A 25,214-nucleotide genomic window follows, 5' to 3' on the forward strand; every position below is an offset into this window, starting at 1 on the left:
ATGTAATTGCCCTGTGCTTTGCTGTTTAGTTTTTCTGAGGTGTTCTACCATTATCTCCTGAGCCTCAATGTAAAGGATTCCTCAGGCAAAACCTCAACTGTAAACTGTAGAAGGGAGTCATCTCTTTATATAGACTGGACCAAACCAGTAATATTAATAGTGCTACGTCAGTTATGCATGCAAGACTCATCTTATCAGATGAGATTGGCACAAGTATAATTTTATCTCCGAGCCATAGGTTCCCGACCCCCCCCGGTGTAGCATCTTGCATCGCGTGACCAGAACTCTCGATTAGCAAAAGCATCTTGTAAAAAGGAGGTGATTTATTTGCAGTCACAACACAGCAGCTACTCCACATTCACATCAGTCACAAACCGGGAAGTCGCGCCACAACGCCTTACAAATTCCCGGGGGTGCTTGTGTTCCACACAGCACCTTGACGCACACATCACAAAGGACCAGAACCTGGTCCCAGGAATCCAGAAAGTAAACAAAAAGTTGGAAGAAGCACTCTCAGGTAGCAACGCATCCATCGACCCGTACTAGGAAATGGACCCGGCCAAGATGGATACCCGACTGACCCAACCCACCCATCTCTCGCATAAATGTATTTTTGTGTGTTTCCAAATTGTAGGAGTGCAAAATGGACGTGCCTTCAAAGATTATTTACACATGACAACTCACCTTTCTCGTTTTCTGGTGACCGCACCGTGAAAAGCGCCATCGTCCCGTCAACGTCATATAAACATCCTTGAAAACGTTAGCAAACAAAATGTACACTCGACTTGGTCGTTTTCTATACAAGGCGGGAAAGCGCGTTACTCTTCCCCCACCCGGGGCCCGGCCACCTGCCAAGCCCCGCCCACCTCCCCTCCTTGACTGGCGTTAAAATAGATCTGTATATATTTCTGTATGCTCGTTTCGACAAGGAGGGGGCGGGGCGTGACGCGATTGGCCCGAGGTCGCGGGCAAGGTCAGGGCCGCGCGCCACCGGTGTGTTTGGCGATGTCCCCGAGGAATGTCAGCTCATCATGTCGTTGCTGTTGACGCCACACGTGGAATTCTTCATGCTGTCGTTCACCTCCCGCCGGAACACCGACAAATTCTGCGTGAACCTGCGACACAATCGACACACAGTTGGCTTCTGGGCCATGCTAGCAAGCGATGAAGAGTCGATATGTCGTTGGGTTAAACTATGCCGTTAGCTTTTTTTTCCCCAACAGCTTGAGCAATTTGGAGTCGAACTATAACGCTGGGCAACCTTTCCCATGTTTAGGAAGATTTGGCGGGCTGCTAGGGTTTAATTGGTCCTGCCACAGTCTCGAACTTGTATTAATATATATAAATGCAAAGTTAATCAAAAACACATTATATAAATGATTGCAAACGCCATGGTGTGTTATTTTTGATACGCATCTCGTCAGTCAGAATGAATCTTGGTTAATTAACCCCACCCCCTGTGGTAAAGCACACACTCTCACAGATGTTGTTGTGTTTGTCCCGTCCCGCCTGCACCGTGATTAGACAGCTAGGTAAAATGTAACATTGAAAAGCTTTGCGTTTTCCCAAAGTCCAACACTTTTCAGCTATCGGCAACCAAAAAGAAAAAAAAAAAAAGCTTTGTGCCAAGCGTTCTGTGCAGCCCCCTGTTGCACCGACGACTTTTGCAACTGAGCACAAAAGCGGTGCACCGGCATTGCAGTGAGAAAATTTCACTCTGCGCAGAAAAACGCTTTGGTGGACACGGGCCCTAACTGTAGTTCATTAATTGTATATTACAATAACCTCTTGTAAACCATTGAAGAAGAATCGGCATCCTGTCAATCACAAAAGCAGCGGTACCGATATTTAATACAGTAATTTACCAGATAACCAAATATGAGATTCAATTCAATCAAAAACTCATGTCGGTGATATGATCCATCTCGTCCTGGGATCAAGAGGTCGCAGGTTTGATTCCCAGCTCCTCAGTGTTATATTTCGAAGTGTCCTTGGGCAAGACACTGAATCCCTAATGCCTCCGATAGCAGGTAGTTGCCTTGCATGGCTGACTCCCTATTGGTGTGTGAGTGTGTGTGTGAATGGGTAAGTGTGAAGCACATTGTAAAGCGCTTTGGAATCTCTTCATTGACTCGAAAAGCGCTATATAAATGCAGACCATTTACATCTCCTCGCTCATACGATACCTTAAAAATATGACCCCATCAACATCGGAACAACACCAGTAATTTTTGATTTAACAAATGTTGAGCAGATATTTTTGCATCGAACTCCAAGCTTTGTGGGAGTGACTTATGTTTACGATTCAATAAATTACCAGGTCACGAATTCATCATCAATCTAGCTTGTTGATTTTGCTCTAAAATGCACCAGATCAATGCATTTGAATTTAAATTGTAACAAATTTTCAACTATGGAGTAAAATATATGCTAGTTTTTTGACCCGAGTGTATCTAAATAATTGCATGTTTATGTTATAGTTCATGTATTTATACCTGGTGTTTTTTTTAATCAATTAAGTTATTTTTTACCTTTACAAGGTGCTAAAAAAAAAAAAATAAACACCAACCTTTTAAACATATAGTTGAATATGTGGTTCATGAGTAAACATGTTCGATTTTAACTTATTTGATACACTGCACCCATGCATTTGTTTTTTATTTTGACAACACAAAAAATTGCCAATACTCACCAAATAAAGTGGAAATTAAAGCATTTAAACTAAAAGGATTTACTTCTCACCGATCTCTGTTCTTGGTGAGCAGGTTGCGCTCGATTCCTTCCATGAGGTTCTCGAAGCAGAGGTGCATGGCCTGCTGCTTCTCTGGCGGTTGGCTGTTGACGATACTGTTTCGCACGTCCGCAAAGTACTGCGCACCAAACACAAAACGCCTCACCGTCAACATTTTGATCCGTGCTCGCCGGCAAACCTCGTGCCTCACCTTTTCGTTGAGGAGAATGAGCCCCAGTAGCGGGCGGGACATCGACCACTGGTTGCGGCAGTCCTCGAAGATGATGATGTTCAGCACCGTGGACAGCATCTGTGCCAGAAGGGCAAGCGTGCACTCAGAATGGTGCCAGTGTTTTTAGACCAGATTTTTTTTTAGCTTACCTGCTGGATCATCTCTGGGTGCTGTTGCATGATGTGCAGGAAGCGCTCGTCAGAAGCCATGGGCGTGGCTCGCTTCTTGGTGGAGCGTGAGAGCTGCTTGAAAAGGTACGTCACCATGTGGTCCAGGCTGGAACAGCAGCCCGTGCAAACCATTGTGTCTGCCGGTCACACACAATAAATTAGGCCCAGCAATTTTGTACTTTACAGTATTTCTATAAAAAATAATAAAAAAAACTCCAATAAAGAGCTAATAACAGATCAATTTGAATTTGTGCTTACTTCATTGGTCGATTTTAACACTTAAAACTGCTGATCCCATTTTGCTTCCTTCAAATGACTCATAAAAGCAATGCTAATACCCCATGTGTCAAACTCAGCTAAACGCTCCGCTTATTAATGATTGTCATTCCCTTTATTAGGTGATAACAAACATGGCAAACACAATCCGGCACCTATCTATTCACACCAAGACATAATTGTGTAGAATACCACAACAATAGTAGCAATCTACAATGAGAGTGTCTGAAATAATGTCTGCCCGGACGCCTGGGGCGTGCCTTTTTTACGTCGGGCGTACAACTTACACAATGTCTCTGCCCGGGTGGCCGACAACTTTTTCAATTATTTAAAAAAAAAAAAAAACAAAAACCTTTTTATTCTATTTTATATTTTTTCATTTTGTCAAATCAAACTGTTGCTTTTTTCCGATTCGAAATCTTTCGGTTTGGAAATTTCGGAATTTTGGCTTGTTTAGCAGTTTGCATACTCGGCAGCCTATCAGAAGCCTGCATCGAATAACTTCGTGCTTCTGGACTTTCCCTAGCGTTATAAGGTCGTGCATTTGCATATCATTTTTTAAAGTAGACGCACAGAGAACACAAGAAAAATTATAAGTAGTTAGGAATCAAGCCAAAACCCCACTTTTTTGCCCAACAGGATTTTTTAAAAACACGTATTGCTTTTTTTATTATTGGGTGAAAAAATCAGCACCAAATAATACAAAAATAATTATAATAAAAATAAATTGTCCCTGAATTGTAGTATTTTACAGTGACTGTTTGCACATCAAAACAAAATGAAAAATTATACATCTAAATATGTTTTTAATTTTTTTCACCCATTTTTGGGCTAAGCATGTCACATTTTGGGGTAGATCCCTGGTATTTAGTATTTATTGCAATTATTATAATTTTCATTAAAGTATTTAGTGTTTATTTCAATTCAATCTTGTAAACAACCCCAACATGCATTCTGCCGATACTGCCAAAGATTTTACTTATAAGCAACAACGTCAAGTAGATCGAATTTAACTTAAATTACTTGCCCTAATCCTACAAGCACATTTTCAAACCATTTTTTGGAAATTGTTAATTAGCAAAAAATTATTTGTTTGCCCACTATTATTCTATTCTAACTGGTCTGCCCTAAAAACAGCCAAAGAAGTGCCAATATCTATGAACGACTAAGGCCAATGCAATGCGGAATAGGCAAATAGAGAAAATGTTCAGATGAAGGTAAATCGCTTAAAAAAACATACCTAGTGCAGTAAGACCTTCGGAAATGGAGGACAGAATGTACATGACCATGTGAGGCTCCAAACTGGCGATAAAGTTCATGTGGTCCTGGGTAAGGACCTCCAGCAGGGAATAAAATGACTGGCTGAGTTTGGGGTAGTCCTGCAGGGTGGAGATGAAAGGACGGTGTTACAAAAAGGTGGCAGTAGGGCGTGTCACTAATGTGTGTTGATCACAGACCAGGAGGTCACTGTGAGGGATGGAGAGCAACAACTTGATGAAGGTCTGCAGGGCGTTGTCTAAGGCATCGTCGCCGTATAGCCGGAAGACGCCAAAGTTGACGTAGTTGCCGCTCAGTACCGCTTTGAGCATGGCGAAGCACACACTCACGCCTTTTAGCTTCACACTATATGCGCGATCCTTTGGTACGTCGCCCAGGGTCAATATGCGGTTGCCTGAGCAACAGATAAAACATGTAAATGCCATCAATTGTTCGGACCAGGACCACATATATATTTCAAACTCAAAGGCCTCTCACCGTAGGTTGTGATCATCTTGCTAGTCTCTCGGAAGAGCAGGATGCCATTTGGCGACGACACATCAAACTGCAGCCTCTGTGACCTGCGACAAAAGGTCAAACTCAGCCTACAGATGAACGCAAACAAGGACGCCACTGGCAGTGGCTTCCAAAACGTTTGAGAATTCCTATCACCATTCTTTTTACCGTCTCAAAACGGACCGCAAGTGGTTGCATCTTGAAAAAGCGCACGTCGCCCATTGCTTTGTATGATTTGCCTTGATGATAAATGGCCATGGTTTCAATTAACGCTAATAATGTGCCCCAGGTAGAAACTCGGGCCTAAAAAACTTTGCCCAACCTAAACCGGCCTGTGGCTATTAAAGCCTGAGTCCAAAAAATTAAGTTGATTTGAGTGACCAAACCCAAATTAAACCTCAGTTTTCATATTTTATAGGGAGGAGGGTAATTTTGGCCAAAACTGGCAACCCCCTGGAATCCCCGCCTACCCTCCCCCGTGGCTGCAAGAGCCACACAGAATCGATCACAAAAAGAAAAAGAACAATGAACAAGTGTGTCATGAATTTACTGATTGAGGGAAGATGAACACTTGTTTATTTTGGAACAACCTACATGGCATCGCATACAACTGATTTCAATAACATTTGGTCACTGCCGTAAACAAGTAATGGCTCTCATTCCCTTATCAATAGCTACATCTAGTGCTGGTTACTATACTTACATTCATAACACAGTAAGAAATTATTTTAAAAGTAACAGAAAGAGGAAAAACCCAGTACAAAACAGAAATTAAATGATTGAAAACCAAGTCAATCACGCATTAACCAAAATCTTGAATCAAGCTCTGGGTCCAAGATCTTACCTTTACTCACAGGTAATGATTTTTTTTTTTTTTTAAACCTCGAATGCGTGACCTACCGGTACATAGATTCTATTACAAGTGGGGTTGAAAATCAGTGGGGAAAAAAAAAAAATACCAATGGCATCACAAAAAAACATGTTTTATGAGGAATACCTTGAATAGGAAAATATTAATTTGTCATTTTTAAAGAATTTGAAGAATAACATGACAAAAATGAGTGAAATTGAATTGTGAAGCATTGTGTTATGGAGTGTAATTGACCCTCAGTTATTTTTTGTAGCATTATTTAGCCAAGGCAAAGGACAACAACACACTGAATACAGATCCACCATCTACTTTTGACACAACCCACCGGTTGAGAAACCCTGCCATAGACAACACATACACACCCACCTGTTGTGAACAAGCTCCGCCATGAGTTTGAGCACGGGCGTTGTGCACGCTGGGTCGTGGTACCACAGCTCGATGGCCCGTTGCAGGATGGGCATGTAAGACGGGTATCTGTCCGCATGTGTCAAGGATCCATCATGCTGCATCCAGGAAAGCAAAGTGAAGCTATGCTAAGCAGATATTGCAAAGAATACATCCAGTCGAAGAGCATCATGAAGCTGGTCTTGGCGTTGAAAGCAAATGCGATCCCTCGCAAGTCTCTGACGAGGCCAACCAGCGTCCTCTGCAAGACAAAGTTCCCTCAGGCATACGCGCTAGGAGATTGACTAGCTAGATGTGAGAGCGCGCATCACCTTAGCCTCCTGCTCGTTGAAGGTGTTGGTGCTCAGCATCTGAGCCACTGCTTCAAAGGCCACCGTCAACGGCAGCATAAACTGCTCAAATTGCTCCTCGTCCTCACCTGCAAAGACGAGTATCTTGGTAAAAAAATGTTAGCATTTCAAAAGCATTTTATTTGATGGATAAAGCTAGAGGGAAGGTCTAAAGCAGGGGTGTCAAAGTCAAATGGACGGAGGGCCAAATAAAACATTTGGCTACAAGCCGAGGGCCGGACTGTCCAATCTTTACTGAAACCAAGATTTAACCTACTGAAAACACAACAAATATATTACAATATGATTGTATAAATAAAGCAATATTTTCTTATGACTCTGTCAGTCATTTTTAATTTCAGCAGGCACAAAATACAAATGTCCTTTATATAAAAAACTCATAACATATCTCATAACAACAACTCATAACCATTTTCTATCATTCAATCATCTGAAATTATTAAAAAGAAATATTGCCTCGAAATACAATAAAATAAAGTGCAAAAATCTCTTGTTACTTAAAACCAATAGCAATCAACACACTGGACCTCATCTGTCCTGCTCAAATGTACATTGACTTTCCTTTCTGGGCTTTCTCTGGGTTAGTGTGAAAAAAAGGAATTACTGATTAACAAATAATAAGAATCAAAAGTCATTTTCTCTGCTAAATAGGTGACAATTTTATCAAAAGACTGTTGTCCACATCAAGATCTATTTTCCATGAAAAGCCGAAAAACAAGAAACACTCCCAGGACAGAGTCGGCAAACAAAAACAACATAGTCAACATAGACAATAAAGCTTTAAAATTCCCGAGGGGAACAACAAAAAACAAGACCTTCTTTATGTGCATATTTAACTTTTAAACTTGAACGGAGTAAAAACTTCAAATGTGTAATTGCACAGGAAACATTACTGTATTATTACTGTATTTACATACATTTATATACAGTACTGTATTACTACAACTCTACATTACTTGTTTGAGGCTGACGCTGATACTTTTCCAGCTACCTCCGTGAACATGTACTCCAACTCCCACCTTGTTTGAAAGCCCCGGTTTTCAGTGTCCACCTTCCGTTTAGCCATTGTTGATGGGTATATGTGGGCTAATTTTTGCTGTTATGCTAATGACTGCTGCTGATCGACTGCTGAATAAATCAAACCGCCTCCCACTTTGCTCCCGCTCGGCGTGTCCCCGTTGCATTGTGGGAAATGTAGTATTCATGCGTACTGCGGGCTGCTGGCTTGCAGCGGCCTGCGGGCCGGATCTAATAATATATTGATATCGTCACGCGGGCCAGGTAAAACCCTCTCGCGGGCCTAATGTGGCCCGCGGGCCTTGACTCTGACATATGTGGTCTAAAGTAAACAGTGCTCTGTTTATTTAATTGTGCCAAGCAACTTTCCAGAAAGGCACCAATTTCTACACTGCTGAGTTGGCTAACTTCTACTGTGTTTTCCACACTATAAGGGACACCGGTTAATGAGGCGCATGGAATTAAAACAACAAGGGTTGCACAAAAATAAAAAAGGACAGTATTTGTCCATTGTTGTATCAGTAGGATTATATCACTGATCACAATTTCATCAAAACGGATTCAACCTACCCACTGGGGATACAGACAACACATAAAAAAAGTTTTAGGTTTAATATTATTAGCACACTATTTTTAGTCACGGTATTAAGCTGTTGATTATTGAGCGCAGCTGCAGAAATATTTTTAAGACATGAAAATGGTTTGTGGTACCACTGATATACAACATTGTATGGCCGACTCGCAAAGTCTATATGAAGCGCGGACAATTCTGAACTGACGGAAGAGAAAGGCATTGTGGGAAGTAATTCGATCATATTGAACTGACTGAAGAGAAAGACTTAGTGGGAAATAATTAGGTTGTCCTGAAAGATACACGCATGGCTGCACTTGTTCAAAACGTTTGTCAGTATACAATGCTTAGTTTGCGCTGAGAAAAAGTGAAAATTTAACACAGATCTTAATCACGTTCTGTTTTCTCATTACTCCAACATACCTGGTATCGAGACTTAACAATAGTGTGATAATCAGACAAGACCCTATGCCTTTTCATGTGTTGTCTGTATCACTAGTGGTCCAAAGGATAGGACCCAGCACTCTCCCTGCAGCGATCTGTGTTTGATTCCCCTTGCACCCAATGTTAAGCAATTGTGATCAAACATCCATGTCTTTAGAGGCCTGATGCTTAGGATTTGATGCCATTGCAGTCCGTTCCTCGTTTTCACCGGTAATAAAATGTATTGACTGATCAATAATTGCACAAATTTGGTTACGCATATGCGATTTTGTCCTTATACAAGACATTTGAAATTCTGGACAATTTGGGGTTTTCGGGTGCGCCTTACTGTTTGGAAAACAAAACAAACTATCCCCCAAATTTCTAAGGTCCGATTAGCCATACATACCCAAATCGACCATGAGGAGGCGTCCTAAAGCGGTGTAGAATGTTGTGCGGCACCTCATATCGCTCAGGTTGGACTGGTTATTGACACCCAGGAAGGAGAAGTGCTCGCTCTGCTGGCAAACGAGAAAACAGACAGCCGTAGTGTCGCTGTGGTGGTACTGATACCTATCGGGTGGCGCAAATACTCACGGTGTGATTGTTAAGCATGAACTGCACAGCGCTCAGCTTCACCAACTTGCGGACGCTGCTGTACGTGCATGTGGCAGTCAAGGAAATTACAAACTAGGACATCAACCTGCCGATGTAAGGGTCAAAGAGGAGTCTAAATTGTTGTGAGAGGATTGCTTGTCAATAATTATTTTGTTGTGACTGATTTGCCCTGCTGTTTTCTATTGAATATGGACCAAGCTGGCCAATGTGACATGCAGAAGGATATCCCAAAGAGAGGTCGTTGAGGAGCTGCAGGGTCTTTGAGGTGATAGGTTCGCATTGTCCCCAATACTTCAAGTTGGTAATGCTGGAGGAAGAAATGAGGGGAAAGCCACAAAGAGAAATATCCTTTATATTATGTTAGGAATTTCTTAAAAGTATTACAAGGAAAAAATAAAGTACAACAAGTAAGAAGGAGACTAATGTCTAATATATAAAAAAAAAGAATGAGGGGAAAGCCACAAAGAGAAATATCCTTGATATTATGTTAGGAATTTCTTGAAAGTATTACAAGGAAAAATAAAGTACAACAAGTAAGAAGGAGACAAATGTCCAATATATAAAAAAAAAACCTATGAATATTTTTCCAAATCATGCTTCTTTCTTTGCTTTAGAACTCTGCACCGAATTCAGATCACAAAAACAAAGATTGTTTTTCTTGCTCATATCTGCGGTTTATTTTTCATATGGCCAGCAGTTTTCCAAGACCTTAAAAAGGTAAATTAGTATAAAGTGCTCAGTTTGTAGCTTTAGGATGTCGCATTTGTTCAAATAAAACAGTCTCAAACCAAAACTAAAGAACAGGTGGTATAACATTTGATCTAAAGACCTTTTACATGAGCTACATATCTTCTTCATGAATTCATTTGCAAACTCGTAATACTTTAACTTCAGGAAAGACAATTTTCAAATCGTTACAACTATCAAATGATCTTCAAATACTGCTGGGCATAACATGGCAAAGGATTAAAAAATGTACCCAGAAAAAACATTAAAAGCCTTGTTTGAAAACAATTGTTTTGGTGAATGACAAGAAATGCATGCTGAGTTTTTTTAAAGACTTGGTTCCGCAGACTGAATATACCCCACCCTACTCAACTGAACTCCATACAACCAAGCTGTATATCAGAACACATTTCCACAGTCAAGGTCACAGCATCCAAAACCCCAACACTATGTTCAAATTATGACAACAGACATGGTTCAAAAATTGAATTATTTGCGGATGCCCAACGAATTATAGTGTACTTATTACATCTTGTTACAGAATTAGTAGTAAGTAAAAGAAAGCAGGCGTTAATTTCACTCACATTTTACCAATGAAGACGCTCAGTACCATGGTCTCATCGTTTAAGCCCAGCACCTCTGACAGACGGCGATACAGCTGTAAACAAACGTGTTTGCACATTAGCCAGGTAGCAAAAATCACCAGCAAAGAGAATAATAATTTGACCCTACACAGGCCAAGAGAAAGACCGAAGGAAATTAGAGAACACAAGTTAGTGGGGGGAAGACAAAGTTGAAACAAGGATGAAAAAGAGACCAAGACAAAATAAAATTATAAAGGACAAGATGAAAGAAAAGACTGATTTGTGTCAGGTGTCCCGCTCACCTTAGACGACTTCTGCACCTGGTCGCCGATGTAGATCTTGCGGAATTGCTCAAAGAAGCTGAGCATAGCCAACTCCAGCCTCTCGTTGCCTGCTTGAGCCAGCCGCGAGTCGGTCAGGTTCATCAGCTGAAGAACCCTGAACGGGAGAAAGAAGAGCAAGGAGCATTTACTCCCCAAACCCAGGAAACGCCACAAGGAATCGCATGGGAGAAACGCAAAAGACACGATCACGACGGGAATGAGGAAGGAAACACAAGGACAAGAGCAACAAGAAGTCTACAGAAAGAAAGGAAGGATGGAACAAATGACAGAAGAGACACTGGAAGGAAAAAGACAACCAATAAGGAAAGAACAGCTTGATGAACCACATTACATACATGCAGGTCTTGTTAAATTTCAAGTTTTTCCAAAAGCCACCAGAACTTTAGATCTACTGCGACCGGGCCCAAAAGGCAAAGAAAGATGCTTCCTTTCACCAACAAAGTTTGACTTCTACACATGATAAAACAGAGGTCGGGTACCTATGACCATATATGGCTCTTTTCATCAATACAAAAAGCTCTGAGATAAAATAGACTTCGAGCAATTATTTTTTTGTATTTCTATATGTGGAGCTGCACTGTTCTGTCGAGAGTACAGTACATATGAACATAGGATAAGATTTCAACTATAGCTTAGATTCAAGGTGTAAATCTCTAAATAATCCTTTATATGGAAGCTCAATAAACAATGATTATCGTCGAGACACTTTATTTTCATAAGGTCCACGTAATGGGAACATATAAAATGCGAAGCAAATCGTGTCCTAAATCGATACAGAACTGCAATAAAGTGGGAAGAGTATGCATAAAATCATCATTTCACAGTAAAGACGTTATTTTCTGGGAAATCGATACAGAGGAGGGGATTCCCAGCCCCCTCGCCCAACCCAACTGATGTGTTGGGAGTCATTAGGTGACCAACCCCCCCCACTTCCAACCCCTAATGCCAAGCAGGGAGGCAATGAGTACCAATAATGTAAGTCTTAGGTATGACCCGGCTGAGGCTTGAATCAGTGACATCCCAGTCTCAGGGCAGGCGCCCTACCCCAAGGCCAACGAGCTGGTTTATATGGTACACTAATTTTATTTGTGAATCAAATGCTTGAGCTTGTAAATTTGGTTTGCTCTTTGGTTTCAATGTATAACAGAATAATTAATAAATTAAGGTTTTTACTTTGTAGTTTTTACTATCGCGGTGCTTTAATGGAACGCCATTCCCGCGAACAGGAGGGATTACTATAGAGAAATATCTACAAAAGTGATGGAAGGGAACAAGATAGAGGAAGAAATATATGAGATATATCTAGAGAGATGGCACTAGATATAGCTACAGTGGTGTGATAGGTGGATATTAAAAAGAGACAGGGTAGGCCAGGTACCGGCAGACAAGCTCCCCGTCCATTGCGTCCTGCTCATCTGTGCTCGCAAAGGACACGCGCCCACCGATAACGGCCCCAATAATGTACACCAACCATGTTAGGCGACCTGCCAGGGGGAAGGAGAGAAAGAAAGAGGGTCAGAAGAGCGGGCACAAGCAAACCGGTTCAGCCCAGCCGCTCGCCCGCCACTTACCCTCCTGCACAGTGACGTCAGCGGCGCCAGAATTGGTGGATTGAAGCAACTCCTGGTAGCTCTGTGCCGCCTGGTCAAAAAGCTGCACAAGCAGGGCGCACGTCTTCTCGTACTCACACCTGCCGATGGTGGACAGCTGGTCCAACTGCTGCTGAACTAGGCCGGCGTCATCCAGCGGGTCCTCCAGCCCATCCCTGCGAAGCACCACAATTTGTCAAAATACAAATGGGAGCTAACGTCGATACAGTGTTACCCCTTTATACGAGCACCTCTACACACGTTTTTATTATTATTATTAATTTTTTAAACAAAAACGTTGGTTGCTTTATAAGGGAAAATCCAGTTCATGAGAAGCCCCGGGGGCTCAAAATAGAGACCGCCCGACACCGCTCACCCTCAGCATCAGGGTGATCCCACTGACTTGTTTATATTATGCAGTTTGTTTTTATCGTATTGCATCTCCTCATTTCTGGAGAAGGATATGGTCAGGTGTTATAAGAGAAAAATAGGAGAATGATGTCAATTTAAACGAAACAGACTGTCTACGATTTTTACGCAGGCTTCGTGCATCATTTTCATGGCCAAATACAAGAACTTTCAAATCATATTTTATAATTTCTCCGGGACCATAAAAAAATCAGTCGTGAATCAATATTTTGCAGAGCCACAAATATATCTGCAATTTACATGTGTGATGTAATCTTGCAGGTGAATTTTTTAAAGACATATCATTTTTAGATCTCGAATAAATTGTTCTTTATTTTGTCATTTACCTTATAACTGTATTTTTTGTGTTTAATTATTCAGATTCAGATTCAGATTCAGATCTACTTTATTGTCATTCTAGTACACGTGTATACAGAACGAAATGTCGATGGATCTGACTCCCACAGTTTCCCTCAGTGTCCTTCAGTGTACAGATATAAATAAAGCTGTATTGTGTTATTTACCATAGTGCCGATAGTGCAAGAAGAGACGCTAACCAGATGTGCAAGATGGGCAGTCAGGTTAACAAGTCAGGTACACAGTACACAGTACCATTATATTGTAAACAATAACACTGTAAGTAATAACACTGTAAGTAACAATAGTGCAGAGATCAAATGTGCAAGGAGTGAATGTGCTTTTAGTAATCAGGAAGATGTGTTTTATGGCTATTTAGGGTTGACGTACATCCTTATAGGAGGTCGGGAACAGGACAGTTATTCATTAATTATTTCATGTGAAGGAATTTGTTTATTCCAAAAGCATGATCCTGAAACAAATTTGCTCGTATGTAGAGGGACCACTGTAGTGCTTTCTCTGGGTGAATGGGGAGGGGCAACCTGAGGATGACGTGGACCGACTCCAGCCGCGACGTGATGTAGGCCTTTGTGACCTCGGGGGTGTAGGTCTCCAGCAGGTGCGGCTCAGTGGCTTTGACATAGGGCACTGATGCCGCCAGGCGCTGCCACAAACTCAGCAGGTAGTGCACGCTGTTGGGGGCAAACTCCCAGTGCTGAAAAAGACATGCATAAAACCATCACACTGGATGACATAAATTAAGCGACTGTGCTCAAATGTTCATCAGTATCAACGTTAATTTCCAGTTGGGATTTCTTGTTGTTTTTTCCACATCTTATCCTGCTAATCAACCGTTCCAGCAGTTTATTTACCCTTTGCTTCCTTGTCCCAAGGGTTAAGGGTTATTCTCAGATTAATCATTTTTAGAATTTGTTGTTTGGATTTAAATTTTGCTAAAGCCACTTAAGTTGAGATTTCCAACATAAATATTCGCAGATTCTTATTGCCCTCTGAGACAGAAGATTGTTGTTGTTGTTGAGCAAAATCGACAGAGAAATTATTACAAGAATTTATGTTCCGCTTGCCTTCCTGAATCACAGTCTTTAAACTCACGCCCAACCCCCTGCTTCAAATAAAATATGATTGGAACAGAGCATGATGTCCAAAGGTTGACTCCATCCAATACGTTAATTCACTTGTTCCTTTTAGTAAATATTCTTTCATTGGTGAGTCTTTAAGGTTGAATTTTTACTTATTGTGCAATGACCTGTGGCTTACCTGCAAGCTGGTGACTGTGAAGTTGGCAATGAGCCGAATGACTTCGGGGTAGTTCTCCACCTTGACCAGTTCGCCCAGCTGGTAGTTACTCTTGAGCCGCGCCAGCAGTCGGCAGAACTCGTGGTAGTTGTTGGGATCCGGGAGACACTGGGTGGGTTGCATGTGCAGGGTCATGAAAACGCGTGCACACACACAAAAAGTGCAACACCCCCCAGTAGGTAAGACGCACTTGTGGGTTGGCCAGTATCCTCTTGACGCCATCAACCAGGTGAGACAGGAACTTGGCTCTTTCTGCATTGTTAAAGAGGGACCTCCTGACGGAAGCGATCTGAACTAGACATGACAGCACCTGCACGCACACAGACAGAGAGGATGTCAGCTCCGGGAGAGATGCTAATGTAGAGCGCTGACCATGTCACTCACCAATGGGGAGAGAGACGGTGGGATAGAGTGATAAAGGTTGAAGAAGAGCTGCAAAGTTGAAGAATCCAGGAAAGCTGTGACAAAATCATCCAAGTCAGAAACATAATAAAATAGACCAGTAATTTACATGCAGTGTGCCGCGAGACCTTGTCTAGTGTGCCAAAAGAAATTGCTCAATTTTCTCTTAGCATGCCTTCGTTCAGTAACTATGCTTTCTTCCAGTAATCAGTTGAGTAATTGTAACATTCATCCATATCAGTAGGTGGCACCAGATTACTAATCAGTGTTTCCCATACCATAGGCAGATTCTGGCGGACCACCAGGTTTTAATTTGTCCCACCAAAGTCTTATAAAGTTGTATTATTAAAAATATATTTTAAATTTTCAAATTTTTAAATATGAAGTTACCCATAATAACTTAACATGTCTCTTTATATAAATGATTACAAATGCCATTGTGTGTATTTGTACTATGTATCTGTAAGTCAACTGAACATAAAATGTAAAAAAAAAATGTTCTCCCAGGGGAGCATGCCCCTGGAACCAGAGAGTCTAGACCAGGGGTGGGGAACAAGTTTGACACAAAGAGCCGAAACGTTTTACTGTGAGAGTCAAAAAGCCACACCACGCACTGACCTGCCATGACAAACACACACAATTGAAAACATATTATTTACCATAACACACTCCTCTCCTTTTAATACAACAAGTATTGTTCTTGTGTTGATTTCAAAGAAAGTGTCCACTCTCAATACACAAAAAAACTAAACATGAAACAAGGGAAAGAGCCACAATATATAGAAAATATGAGGCAAAGAGCCGGATTCTTATTGGCCAAGAGCCGCATGCGGCTCTAAGAGCCACGTTTTCGCCACCCCTGGTCTAGAGGGTCTACCACCCGGATTCTTAAAATTATATGGGAAACACTGCTGATTATCTGCTTATGAGGTAGTACAGGGAAATAGATCAAATAACATATTTCGTTTGATGAAGTTGCTTAAGAAAAAATGAAATACCCAATTAAGTAGAAATATTGTACACATAGTTAGAAAAGAAGAATTTTGTTCCACTAGCCGATTATTTTGGCACATTTAAAATATAGTAAAAGTTGTGATGAATTTATCCGTTTTTTGATATTGGACACCTACGAGAAGATTACATGACTGCCAGTTCATTATTGTGACTATTATGAAATGTTTACATTATTTTCACTTGGATCACTTAACAACCATGGTCGTAGGGGCACCATTTCCATTTTGTTGTTTTTTGGGCAAGTACAGCCTGGTGGCGCCTGTCCCTCTCCAGGCCAACAAACGTTTACACCCGGTCTAGAACTGGGGACCTTTTCACGTGTTAAGCGAATTTGCTAACTACTATCAGCCAAAATTGTTCCTGTTCTTTGATTTCCACACCCTTTAGAATGATCTGCTTTTTGTAACCTAGGATTTTTTAAAAGGGTTCACGGGAGTGCTTTTAGAATAGACTTAAAATTTAGCATTGTGGTTGTTTTGTGTTCAGTCCTCACCTGTTCTCCTTGCAAGTTCAAAATGTATTAACGTCTTCTCTCCTTAATTTAGGTGTCTATTAAACTATAAACTTATCAACTCAAAACTTTTAAAAATATTGTTATCAACAACTATCGATAACTTGAATTACTTCCAGAGCCACGGTAACCACGAATGCTAAGAAAGACCAGCAATACGGTCAATTTAGGCAACTCGATAATTTCAGATAAAAAAACAACATTAAATTGGTGAGGGCAATTATTCTTTAAACATTTGACAGACGTGTGCATTGAGATTTTTTTTTAAATAAAAAACAAGTGTGCCTGGGCAAGGTCAAGAAACTCTAGAATAGACAATATCACAAATGTATACATTTTTTTATTTTCACCGCATCAAGTGCAGCGCCTGGGCTTTTAATCATTAATGGCAAGCAAATAACTCAAAATTATACTAAACTTCAGTTCAACAAGCACGGGTTGATGTTAGTGAGTAATGTCAAGAGCATGCCACGAGGAAGCCAGCCTGGCGCCTACCTGAGCGCCAGGACGTGGGGATCTGCACAGTGCAAAGGTCGTCTGACGACTCGTCTGTGGACGTCCCGATGAAGTCGTAGTTGAGGCAGTTGTAGCTAAGCTTGAGAAGCTGCATCAGCAGCCCGTGCTGCGACTCATCATTTAGGTTTAGGTTCTTGCCGGACGCCTGGTGAAAATGACCCAACAATCGTAAATATTTGAGATATAGTTTTCGTCAACCTAGTTTCTTACTTCCAGGTTTAAATCTTCTGCACCAAATGAACATTTGATCAGAAAAGTCAATAACTTTGCGTTAAAGATAGAAAAACGAAATGGCTAGTACAGTGGACCCTCATCATGCAAGCCTCTCTACAAGAAATTAAGGATACGAATCTCACGAGATAAAGCATACGAGATGAAATCCACGTTATGGGAATTTTTTAAACACCATCACTGGAAGGCCAAATACTTAAAACCGCTCACCAGCAGAATCAACTCATCCCAGTTAACGCGCGAGTTTCCTGCCATACAGACCCAATCACACACTCTTGTCAACATCAACAGTCTCTAGTGCTCCCTCACTCCTCTTCCACCTCGCAACTACCTCCGTTAGCCACCGCCGACTTCCTCCATGGTAAGTGGACATAATAAACTCCCATGTTCACTAGTATCGTATTACTGTGTTTTTATGTTCAATTACTATATGAATGTGTTTCAAGTGTTAAGGAAACTATTCTTATAGCTATTAATGGTTAACTAACATTATTTTGGAAGGCTGGAAATTGATTAATTGGTTTTCAGTTATTTCTTATGGAGAAAATGTGTTCAAGATACGGGAATTTCTAGATAAGCGATCGATCCCGGAACCAATTACTCTCGTATGTATAGGGGCCACTTAGTTTATTTGGAAAACACTTAAAATCAGAGAATATTTCTACAATAATATAATAGAGGGTATGCATTGTGGGTGTTACTTCAACAGATTATTGAGCATTTGGGGGGGGGGGTCTTGAAAGATGTTGCTTTCTGGACGAATATCATTTTGGCCTCAATTCAGAAATTTACTTTTACTTTGGAAAATAGTGATCAATGTATGTATAATGTATCATTGTATTTTCTGACATGGTATGAGCCAAACCAGTAGCTAAATCTTATATAAAGCACGTTTTGTATGATGGTTTGTTGGAGAGGTGTTAGACTGGGGTGAAAAAATTTCAGCCAGACCCGCATGTCTTAAAGCCCGACCCAGCCCGAGCTTTATTTTCTAGACCTACCCTGAAGCAAGCCTGGGTTTTTTTGTAACAAAATCCAAGTTAAACAAGACTACATAAATATTAACGCAATTGTCGGTTAAGTAGTGAGGTTACATTAACAGTCTTTTTTTTTCATGATTGACGGATTTTCATAAGAGTTGACATGAAAATTTTGAGGCCATCCATCATTTTGACAAATTGAAAATTGGGACATCAACCACAGCAGCAGTAGGTCTTTAAGAGTCTAGCGCAGAACTTTGAGAGACAAAGAATGACGGGTGGATAAAAATAATCTTTAAAAAAGGCAGTTAGAAAAAAAGTCCTGAAATTCGGATCAGGCTCGGGCTTAAAATTTTACGTCTAGTATATCGTACTTATTTTTCATACAAAATGGACTGAATGTCATTTTTTGTTTACTTGAGTACTTGAAAGATTACTCAATTATCACTTCCATCACCTGTTTGACCACTGCAAGTTAGTAACTAAGGATGCACAATTTTGGAAAAATAACTAATTGCACTTTTTCAGACCAGCATATAAATTTCAATGCAATATGAGTGTAAAAGAAAAGTGCATTTTCTGTGCTATTTTTGTTTTTAACCATAGTGACCTTAGGAAAACAGTGCTGTCTTCTCTGGAAATTTGCATAGTGTGCTGCTTGCAAACTATGCAATAACAATAGAGTAGTGTAACGCGAACTTCTACTCTTTAAACTGTGATGACTCGCCTGTTTGAGGAGATTGCAGGACAGTGTGAAGATGTCAAAGAGGGACGAGTCTCTGAAGGACGAGGCGATCTTCCTATGCTTTGTCAGCGGGTGCGCAGTGTCCGCCTAGCCACAAAAGAAGTCTTTGGCTCCAGCTCCCAAACAACCAGGTAGCCCAAAGCCTTTTCATACCTGGTTGATCTCATTTGTGAGTTGCGACAAGATGGTGACGCCGATAATGCAGTGCTCCACGCTGTCCTGCAGGAATCGCGTGACGTCGGCGATGACATTGCGGAATACGTAGTCTTCCTTCTGAGAGTCGAACCAACCCAGCTTAGTGATCCGGGCGTACAGCTGGATGAGCGCCTGCGTCACGAAGGCGGCCAGCTTGGGCCGTGTGGCCAAGTAGTTGAGCACATAGTTCCCTACCGGCAAATTTCGAATTTTACTCGCCCCAGGATGACGATGACGGAAGAATCTAGACAATTTCTATTACTTACGGATGTCGATGCGCTGCTCCAGGGGAAGTGGGTTGCTGGTCCTTGACACCAGTTTGGAAAGGCAGGTGGCTGCCAGCAGCTGCGAATAAGACGACTGCAGACAAACACAGGAGCCGCCATGCAACATGATTGGAACAGGTTTATTGGGTTCACAGTAGTTTCATTTTAAGGTACCAGTTGAAGGCAAGATCTTGGGCCCGAGCCAGGCTTGAACTGGGCGGATTCAGCCAAAAACAAGAATCCTCCTCACAGATGAAATATGAAAATTCAGATTTGCTTTGGTCCCTCTAATCAAGTTACTTGGCCTGGTTTGAGCTGGGCCAAGCTTTAATACCCGCAGGCCGGGTCGGGCTACATTAGTACTAATATAGTGGTACCTATTTATATGAACACCTTCAAAGATGAGAATTTCGGTATGCAAGTTATATTTGGAAGAAATATTTTGCTTCGAATATTTAGGAAAGTCCAGTTCACAAGCAGTCCAAGAGGCTATCAAGAGACCACCCCAGACCGCTCACTACCAGCACCAGCTCATTCCATTTTGCGTATGCAAACTATTGCTCCCGCATAAATTGTTGCAATTCCCCTTATTAAGCGGTAATAAACCTTACAAACACGGCACCTATTTACTCGCAACATATTACGACGTTGTCGTCTGCTACCAGTGACAAAGACGATCCGGGTTATAGCCCAAATGAGCAAGATGATATCGGTCCTTATTTTGCCCGTATACAAAAATTGTACGGCGTACACAATTTGAAATTATCAAAAAACGCATAAAATACGGGGAAATCATACAATCTGGTATGCATGCTCAGTCACTCCGCCTGGCAAAATTTAACATTACACGAGCAATTTGAGCTAAAAGCACAATCTTTGAGTGAATTAAGCTCAAATGAAAATGTAGCACTGTACTCGCCGCGGCCGCCAATTCAAACCACTTCAAAAATTGATTAAGTCCTCCTAAGCCGTAACAGGCGCTAGGCTGCATTGCTTTCACACATGGGACAATTAGCAGCTTCATCTTTTTGTCAGTGTGCTAAATTGTATTATGCCCATACGAAACCCAAACTGAGCATTCTAAGTGTACACTCGGACCTGTTCAATTCTATGCAAATCTTGTCACGCTAGACTGACCCCAGGTTGCCAATAGATTTTTTTACACAAATTGAACTCATAGCATTAGGCTCTATTGTACAATACAAACCCTTGGCCAATAGTGTAATCTCCCACTTCTCAACTTCTTAATTTATTGTCAGTCTTGTCAAAGACTGGAATCCCTTTATATCTTTTGGTGTCTCACTTTTGAAGTTGCTTGGATCTTGTTCTGGTCTCAGTTTTTGTGTCTAACCTTTGGAAAGATGTTAGCACTCGCCTCAGCAAAGCAATTTCTTAAAATGTCTCAGTTCTGTCTTAGTTTTAAAATGATCTACCATTAATTATGGATTGAAAGCGACAACTTTTTTCCTATATTTTAAACATGGCGGCTTTAAATGTGGAGTGGTTTGTTCTTTTTTTTGTGGGGCGGATAGTCGCACGAGGGTTTAGCGGCAACTGCAAACGTGTGCTAGGCCCTTCCTGCGGATCTCAGCATCTGTAATGCCCAATGGGGCCCAGTGTTGAGCTCCCCGCATCATCTGGAGGCCGTTTGCCCTGGCCAATGCCGATCAGCTGGCTTAAAACTGGTGTAGACCAGTGTGTTTAAATAAAACAAAGCATCGGGATTTCTGCCAAGTACAATGAATGTCAAAGTGAAGACATACAATGACGCAAAGGTAAACATCGCAAGTTACTATGACTCCCATTGATAGCCAAATGCATAGTCATTTAATTTGTGAGGTGCATGAATAGATTAACTTTATTCCCACCCTCCCTGTATAAGATAGCAGTTTTGGCAGAATTAAAATGTAAGATATGGACGGAATTGGTTTATTATTTTGGTTGTATAAGCCTGCAGCTTTAATTACGGTGCGGCTCGTACTAAGAACAAATTGAGATTTGTTGTCAAATTTGCGCATGCGGCTTTTAATCAGGTGCACTCTGTAGCCCAGAATTAACAATAGGTCTTTTACTAGTCTAGCCTAAGTGAGTTCTGGTGCTCGTGTATGCTGAGTGGCGAAGTTTGCGGCAGACTCACACTTCCTCTCTCGAGCAGCAGCTGGCACTTGCTGAGGCAATCGGGCCCGTTGGTGAAGTCCACCAGAGCTTTCTCGGCCTGGTGGCGCACAGCGGTGTCGGCCGTCTCATACAGCTGTTTGCACAGGATCTCCAGCTGGGCGAGGCCCTGCAGTGACACAGTTAGCGCTTATCAGTAATAAACACACTCAAGCAAGAGGACGCATGGGGCGTCAGTGACGAATGCTACACGAGTGATTTAATCCACTGCCACACAAATTTGCATGAAATCAACTTGATTGCCGGTTGATATGCTGACTACCACTGTTGCGTCCAAAGAGTTTCTTTAGCAATGGTCTCTCATTTAAATAAAACAGGGAAAAAAGACAAAATATGTATTGATAGCCATGCTCTGGGTCTTCTTTAAGAAGTGCTGTTTGGAATTAATTGGAGAGTTTTAGTAACCAGACTTTTTTTCCCAGCATTGGTGCTAAAACCATGTTAAAATGAATAATGGTTTAAGTTATTAGACTGTAAATAATAAGTAGTGTTTGATTATTCTTGTATATTTCGGGAAATTTTCGGTTCGAACATTTTCTATTTACACATAACCATGTCGACCATTAAAAGAAATTGTTTTTTTCAGAACATTTTAAATTGCCCTTAGCTCGGTGTTTGAGAGAGTTGGTGTATCAAAGTTCATTTTGGCAAAGAGAAAAAACAAACTTATAGAATTGCAATCATTTTTGTTGCCATTGTTACGAAAAGGGTGAATTATTACTGCATTCTACAGACGATTACAAAAAAAAAAAAAACTTTTAAATAAAAAAATAAAACAAAATTTTTTGAAGTGTGCCTTACAACCCGGTGCGCGTTTTATACTGCAAACTAGTTATGTTTGGAAATGCATACAGCATTTTAAACGTGAGCGTTACTAGACGAGGTTTTACAGCATTCTTATTTGTGCAATGATTCATCTAAAAACTTGGCTGACCGGGATAGCAAATCATTGAATGCAACGGGATTCCAACCGGGGTTGCGGTGGTAAAAGCGCAGACATTTATCCTCTAGGCCGCTAGTGTTACAGATGACTTACAAAGACGCATTAGCTTGTATGCCTTTTTATAAAGAACCTGTCGCATACAATGTTTTGCGATTTTGGTCAGCAACATTTTTGGACTGATCAATCATTGCACTCATATGCAACTTAGTTGTATAAATTGAGCAACAGTCATAGAAAAACAAATTTGGTAGCTCTTACTGTAGTTTTATTTCCATGTGCCTGATAGTCCAGTTTGCCTTATGAGAACACTATCCATGCCCTAATAAGCTCAGGGTTAGACTATTGTAATGCACTTTATGTTTGCGTCTGACAGTCTTCCCTCAGTCGACCTGTACATGTGGAGAACGCTGCTCCCAGTCTTTTACCCAACACCTGCAGACATGCACACATCTCTCTTGTTCTTAACTCATTTCATTGTCTCTTTGTTCTTATTGGATTTGATTTGATTTTTTTTTTTTTCTTAAATCTCTTAATGGCCTTGCCTCATCACATTTATGAGCTTGGAACTGTGCGTATTTTTGGCCTAGCGAGGGATGGGCTGCACTTGCCCAAGACACACCACAGGAAATGGTTCCCCTACGACCCTCGTGGTTAAGGAATCCACAAACAAAAATCCTGGTAGAGCTCTGAGGTCAAAGCATTAACTTTTGCTGGAAGTATCCAGGCCAAATATAAAGGCTGGAGTGAGCGAGCCTTTTCGTTTTCTAACCCGCAGGCTCCGGAATCAGGACCCAGTTGAGATGCTGCTCGTTTCTGACCTGGGCCTCTTTAAATCCAGGGTGAAACCCCATTTCTTTATGGTGGCTTTTAATACCCAGCAGCGACATTTTTATTATCTCTTATCTCGTTGTTTTTATGGTCCATCTTTGTTTCGATTTTTACTTATTGCTTGTCTTCATTATCTACTAAAAATAACTTTGGTACACAGAAAGGGCCCCTTAAAATGTAGAAAATACAGTAGTAGCTGTTTTCTTGAACCAAAATTGCACCAAGTGCATTCTCGAAGCAGCTGGTTCAGATTTGACGCTAATACTAATAATATTGATGCTATCGTAGCAAGACAGGTGTCCAAGCTAGTCAAGCATCAGTGTGGTTCATTATTATGATTTACGGACTGCAAGAGCTTGAATAACGTACATTATATATCAAAAACAGACGAGTTGCAAAGACGCGCCGTATCGAACGTCAATCCAAGTTCATTAGAAAGAACAGTAGAGTTTGCGGAGCATGGATCCACTTGCCGGAGTTAAGCGCGCCCCAGATGACGACAGACACATCTGACCGGTCAGCGCTGTAAAAGCGTAAAGCGGGAGTATGAAACTAGAAATAGCGGCGCTTAGTTTACTTTAGCATAGCATAGCTTAGCTAACTGGCGCTAACAGGCTAAGCGGCGCTGCTTAGTAACCAACATAAACAACACGACAGGAAATGGAAGCTTTTTTTACTCGTTTTCACACCCGCGCGCGCAATAGCTCTGTGTATTTGAATGTTTCTCAGCCCGGTATAATAAAGGGTAGAATTCACTCAGGTGGCGTGTTTGCGACCGGACGGAAAAACAACATGATGTCTTGGCTTAAGCTAACGTTAGCATGGCTATCAAGCGACTCGGAACCTGTAGTGATAGGTTTCACAACAGGACATGAGGCAAAAATTTAGTAAAGTGGGACTCGGGTGTTTTGCGGGTGTACGCCAGACCGCCATGGCGGTGCAGACGGTGGACGTTCCGGGCGAAAGAAGCATGAGCGCTTAGCCGCCCCCAAGAGTCACCATTCCTAGCGGTCTACGAGGCGGTCATTGAAACGACGTCCCTCCGGGGAGGACATGCTTGCTCCCGGGGCGCTACACGCAGAGATCCCGCGCAGCCGATGTTGCGACAGCAGGCCACGCGACGGCGGGCTGTCGAACGGCGAAGGCGCCCACGGCGTATTGAGCGACTGCGGGCGGCCCGACCTTCGCTCTCCGCGCGTGGACTGCTCGCCGGAACCTCCTGATGCCCGCGGCCGCCTCGAGAGAACGTTCACCCGTCGTGCACCGACAGCACAGGGGCCACAAACAAGCCGAACCCTCACTCACCTGCACATGATCCGCCATTTTTCCCCATTTCATGCACCTCTCACTCCCCTTATGGATCGTCAATCGCGCGACAGCGCCCCCTGCGGCAGCCCGCCGACACGTCCTGTAGCCAACGTTTTTTACATTTGAAAAATAATACAAACAACGTTTTGTTGAAACTGACAAACAACACAAATTCAAGAAAATTGTCATTACTTGATGAACTATACAGATTTCACTGTGTCAAGAGAGCTCAGAAAACATTTTGAAGACACTTTTTACACACTTGTTTGAATTGATGTCCCCAGGTAGACGATTTAGGACCATGAAGTCTAGTCCTAATAGATCAGAGGTGTCAAACT

At 41.7% G+C, this 25,214-nt stretch overlaps 1 protein-coding gene across 2 annotated transcripts; it reads right to left on the reverse strand.

Annotated features, from left to right (window-relative positions):
- Window positions 1–303: 303 nt before the first annotated feature.
- xpo7 (exportin 7) lies at window positions 304–24,976 on the reverse strand. 2 transcript variants are annotated; one of them, XM_088356000.1, is made up of 27 exons: window positions 24,874–24,976; window positions 21,760–21,906; window positions 19,623–19,716; window positions 19,315–19,547; window positions 19,144–19,248; window positions 17,185–17,350; window positions 15,147–15,220; window positions 14,953–15,072; window positions 14,724–14,870; window positions 13,988–14,160; window positions 12,663–12,856; window positions 12,470–12,575; window positions 11,050–11,185; window positions 10,748–10,821; window positions 9,664–9,744; window positions 9,417–9,480; window positions 9,229–9,337; window positions 6,770–6,876; window positions 6,611–6,699; window positions 6,420–6,527; window positions 5,165–5,247; window positions 4,867–5,081; window positions 4,650–4,788; window positions 3,113–3,270; window positions 2,943–3,041; window positions 2,743–2,870; window positions 304–1,115 (listed from the first exon to the last, which is right to left on the reverse strand). In XM_088356000.1, the coding sequence occupies exons 1-27, from the start codon at window positions 24,904–24,906 to the stop codon at window positions 1,022–1,024; spliced, it is 3,276 nt and encodes a 1,091-aa protein (XP_088212126.1). In that variant the 5' UTR covers window positions 24,907–24,976; the 3' UTR covers window positions 304–1,021. The 2 variants fall into 2 exon arrangements, with proteins under 2 accessions (XP_088212126.1, XP_088212125.1); XM_088355999.1 differs by having other exon boundaries at window positions 9,229–9,340.
- Between the last annotated feature and the right edge of the window lie 238 nt (window positions 24,977–25,214).

Source organism: Urocampus carinirostris, chromosome 16, assembly GCF_059441175.1.
Source record: "Urocampus carinirostris isolate Australia breed hairy pipefish chromosome 16, RoL_Ucar_1.0, whole genome shotgun sequence".
Classification (NCBI taxonomy): Eukaryota; Metazoa; Chordata; class Actinopteri; order Syngnathiformes; family Syngnathidae; genus Urocampus; species Urocampus carinirostris.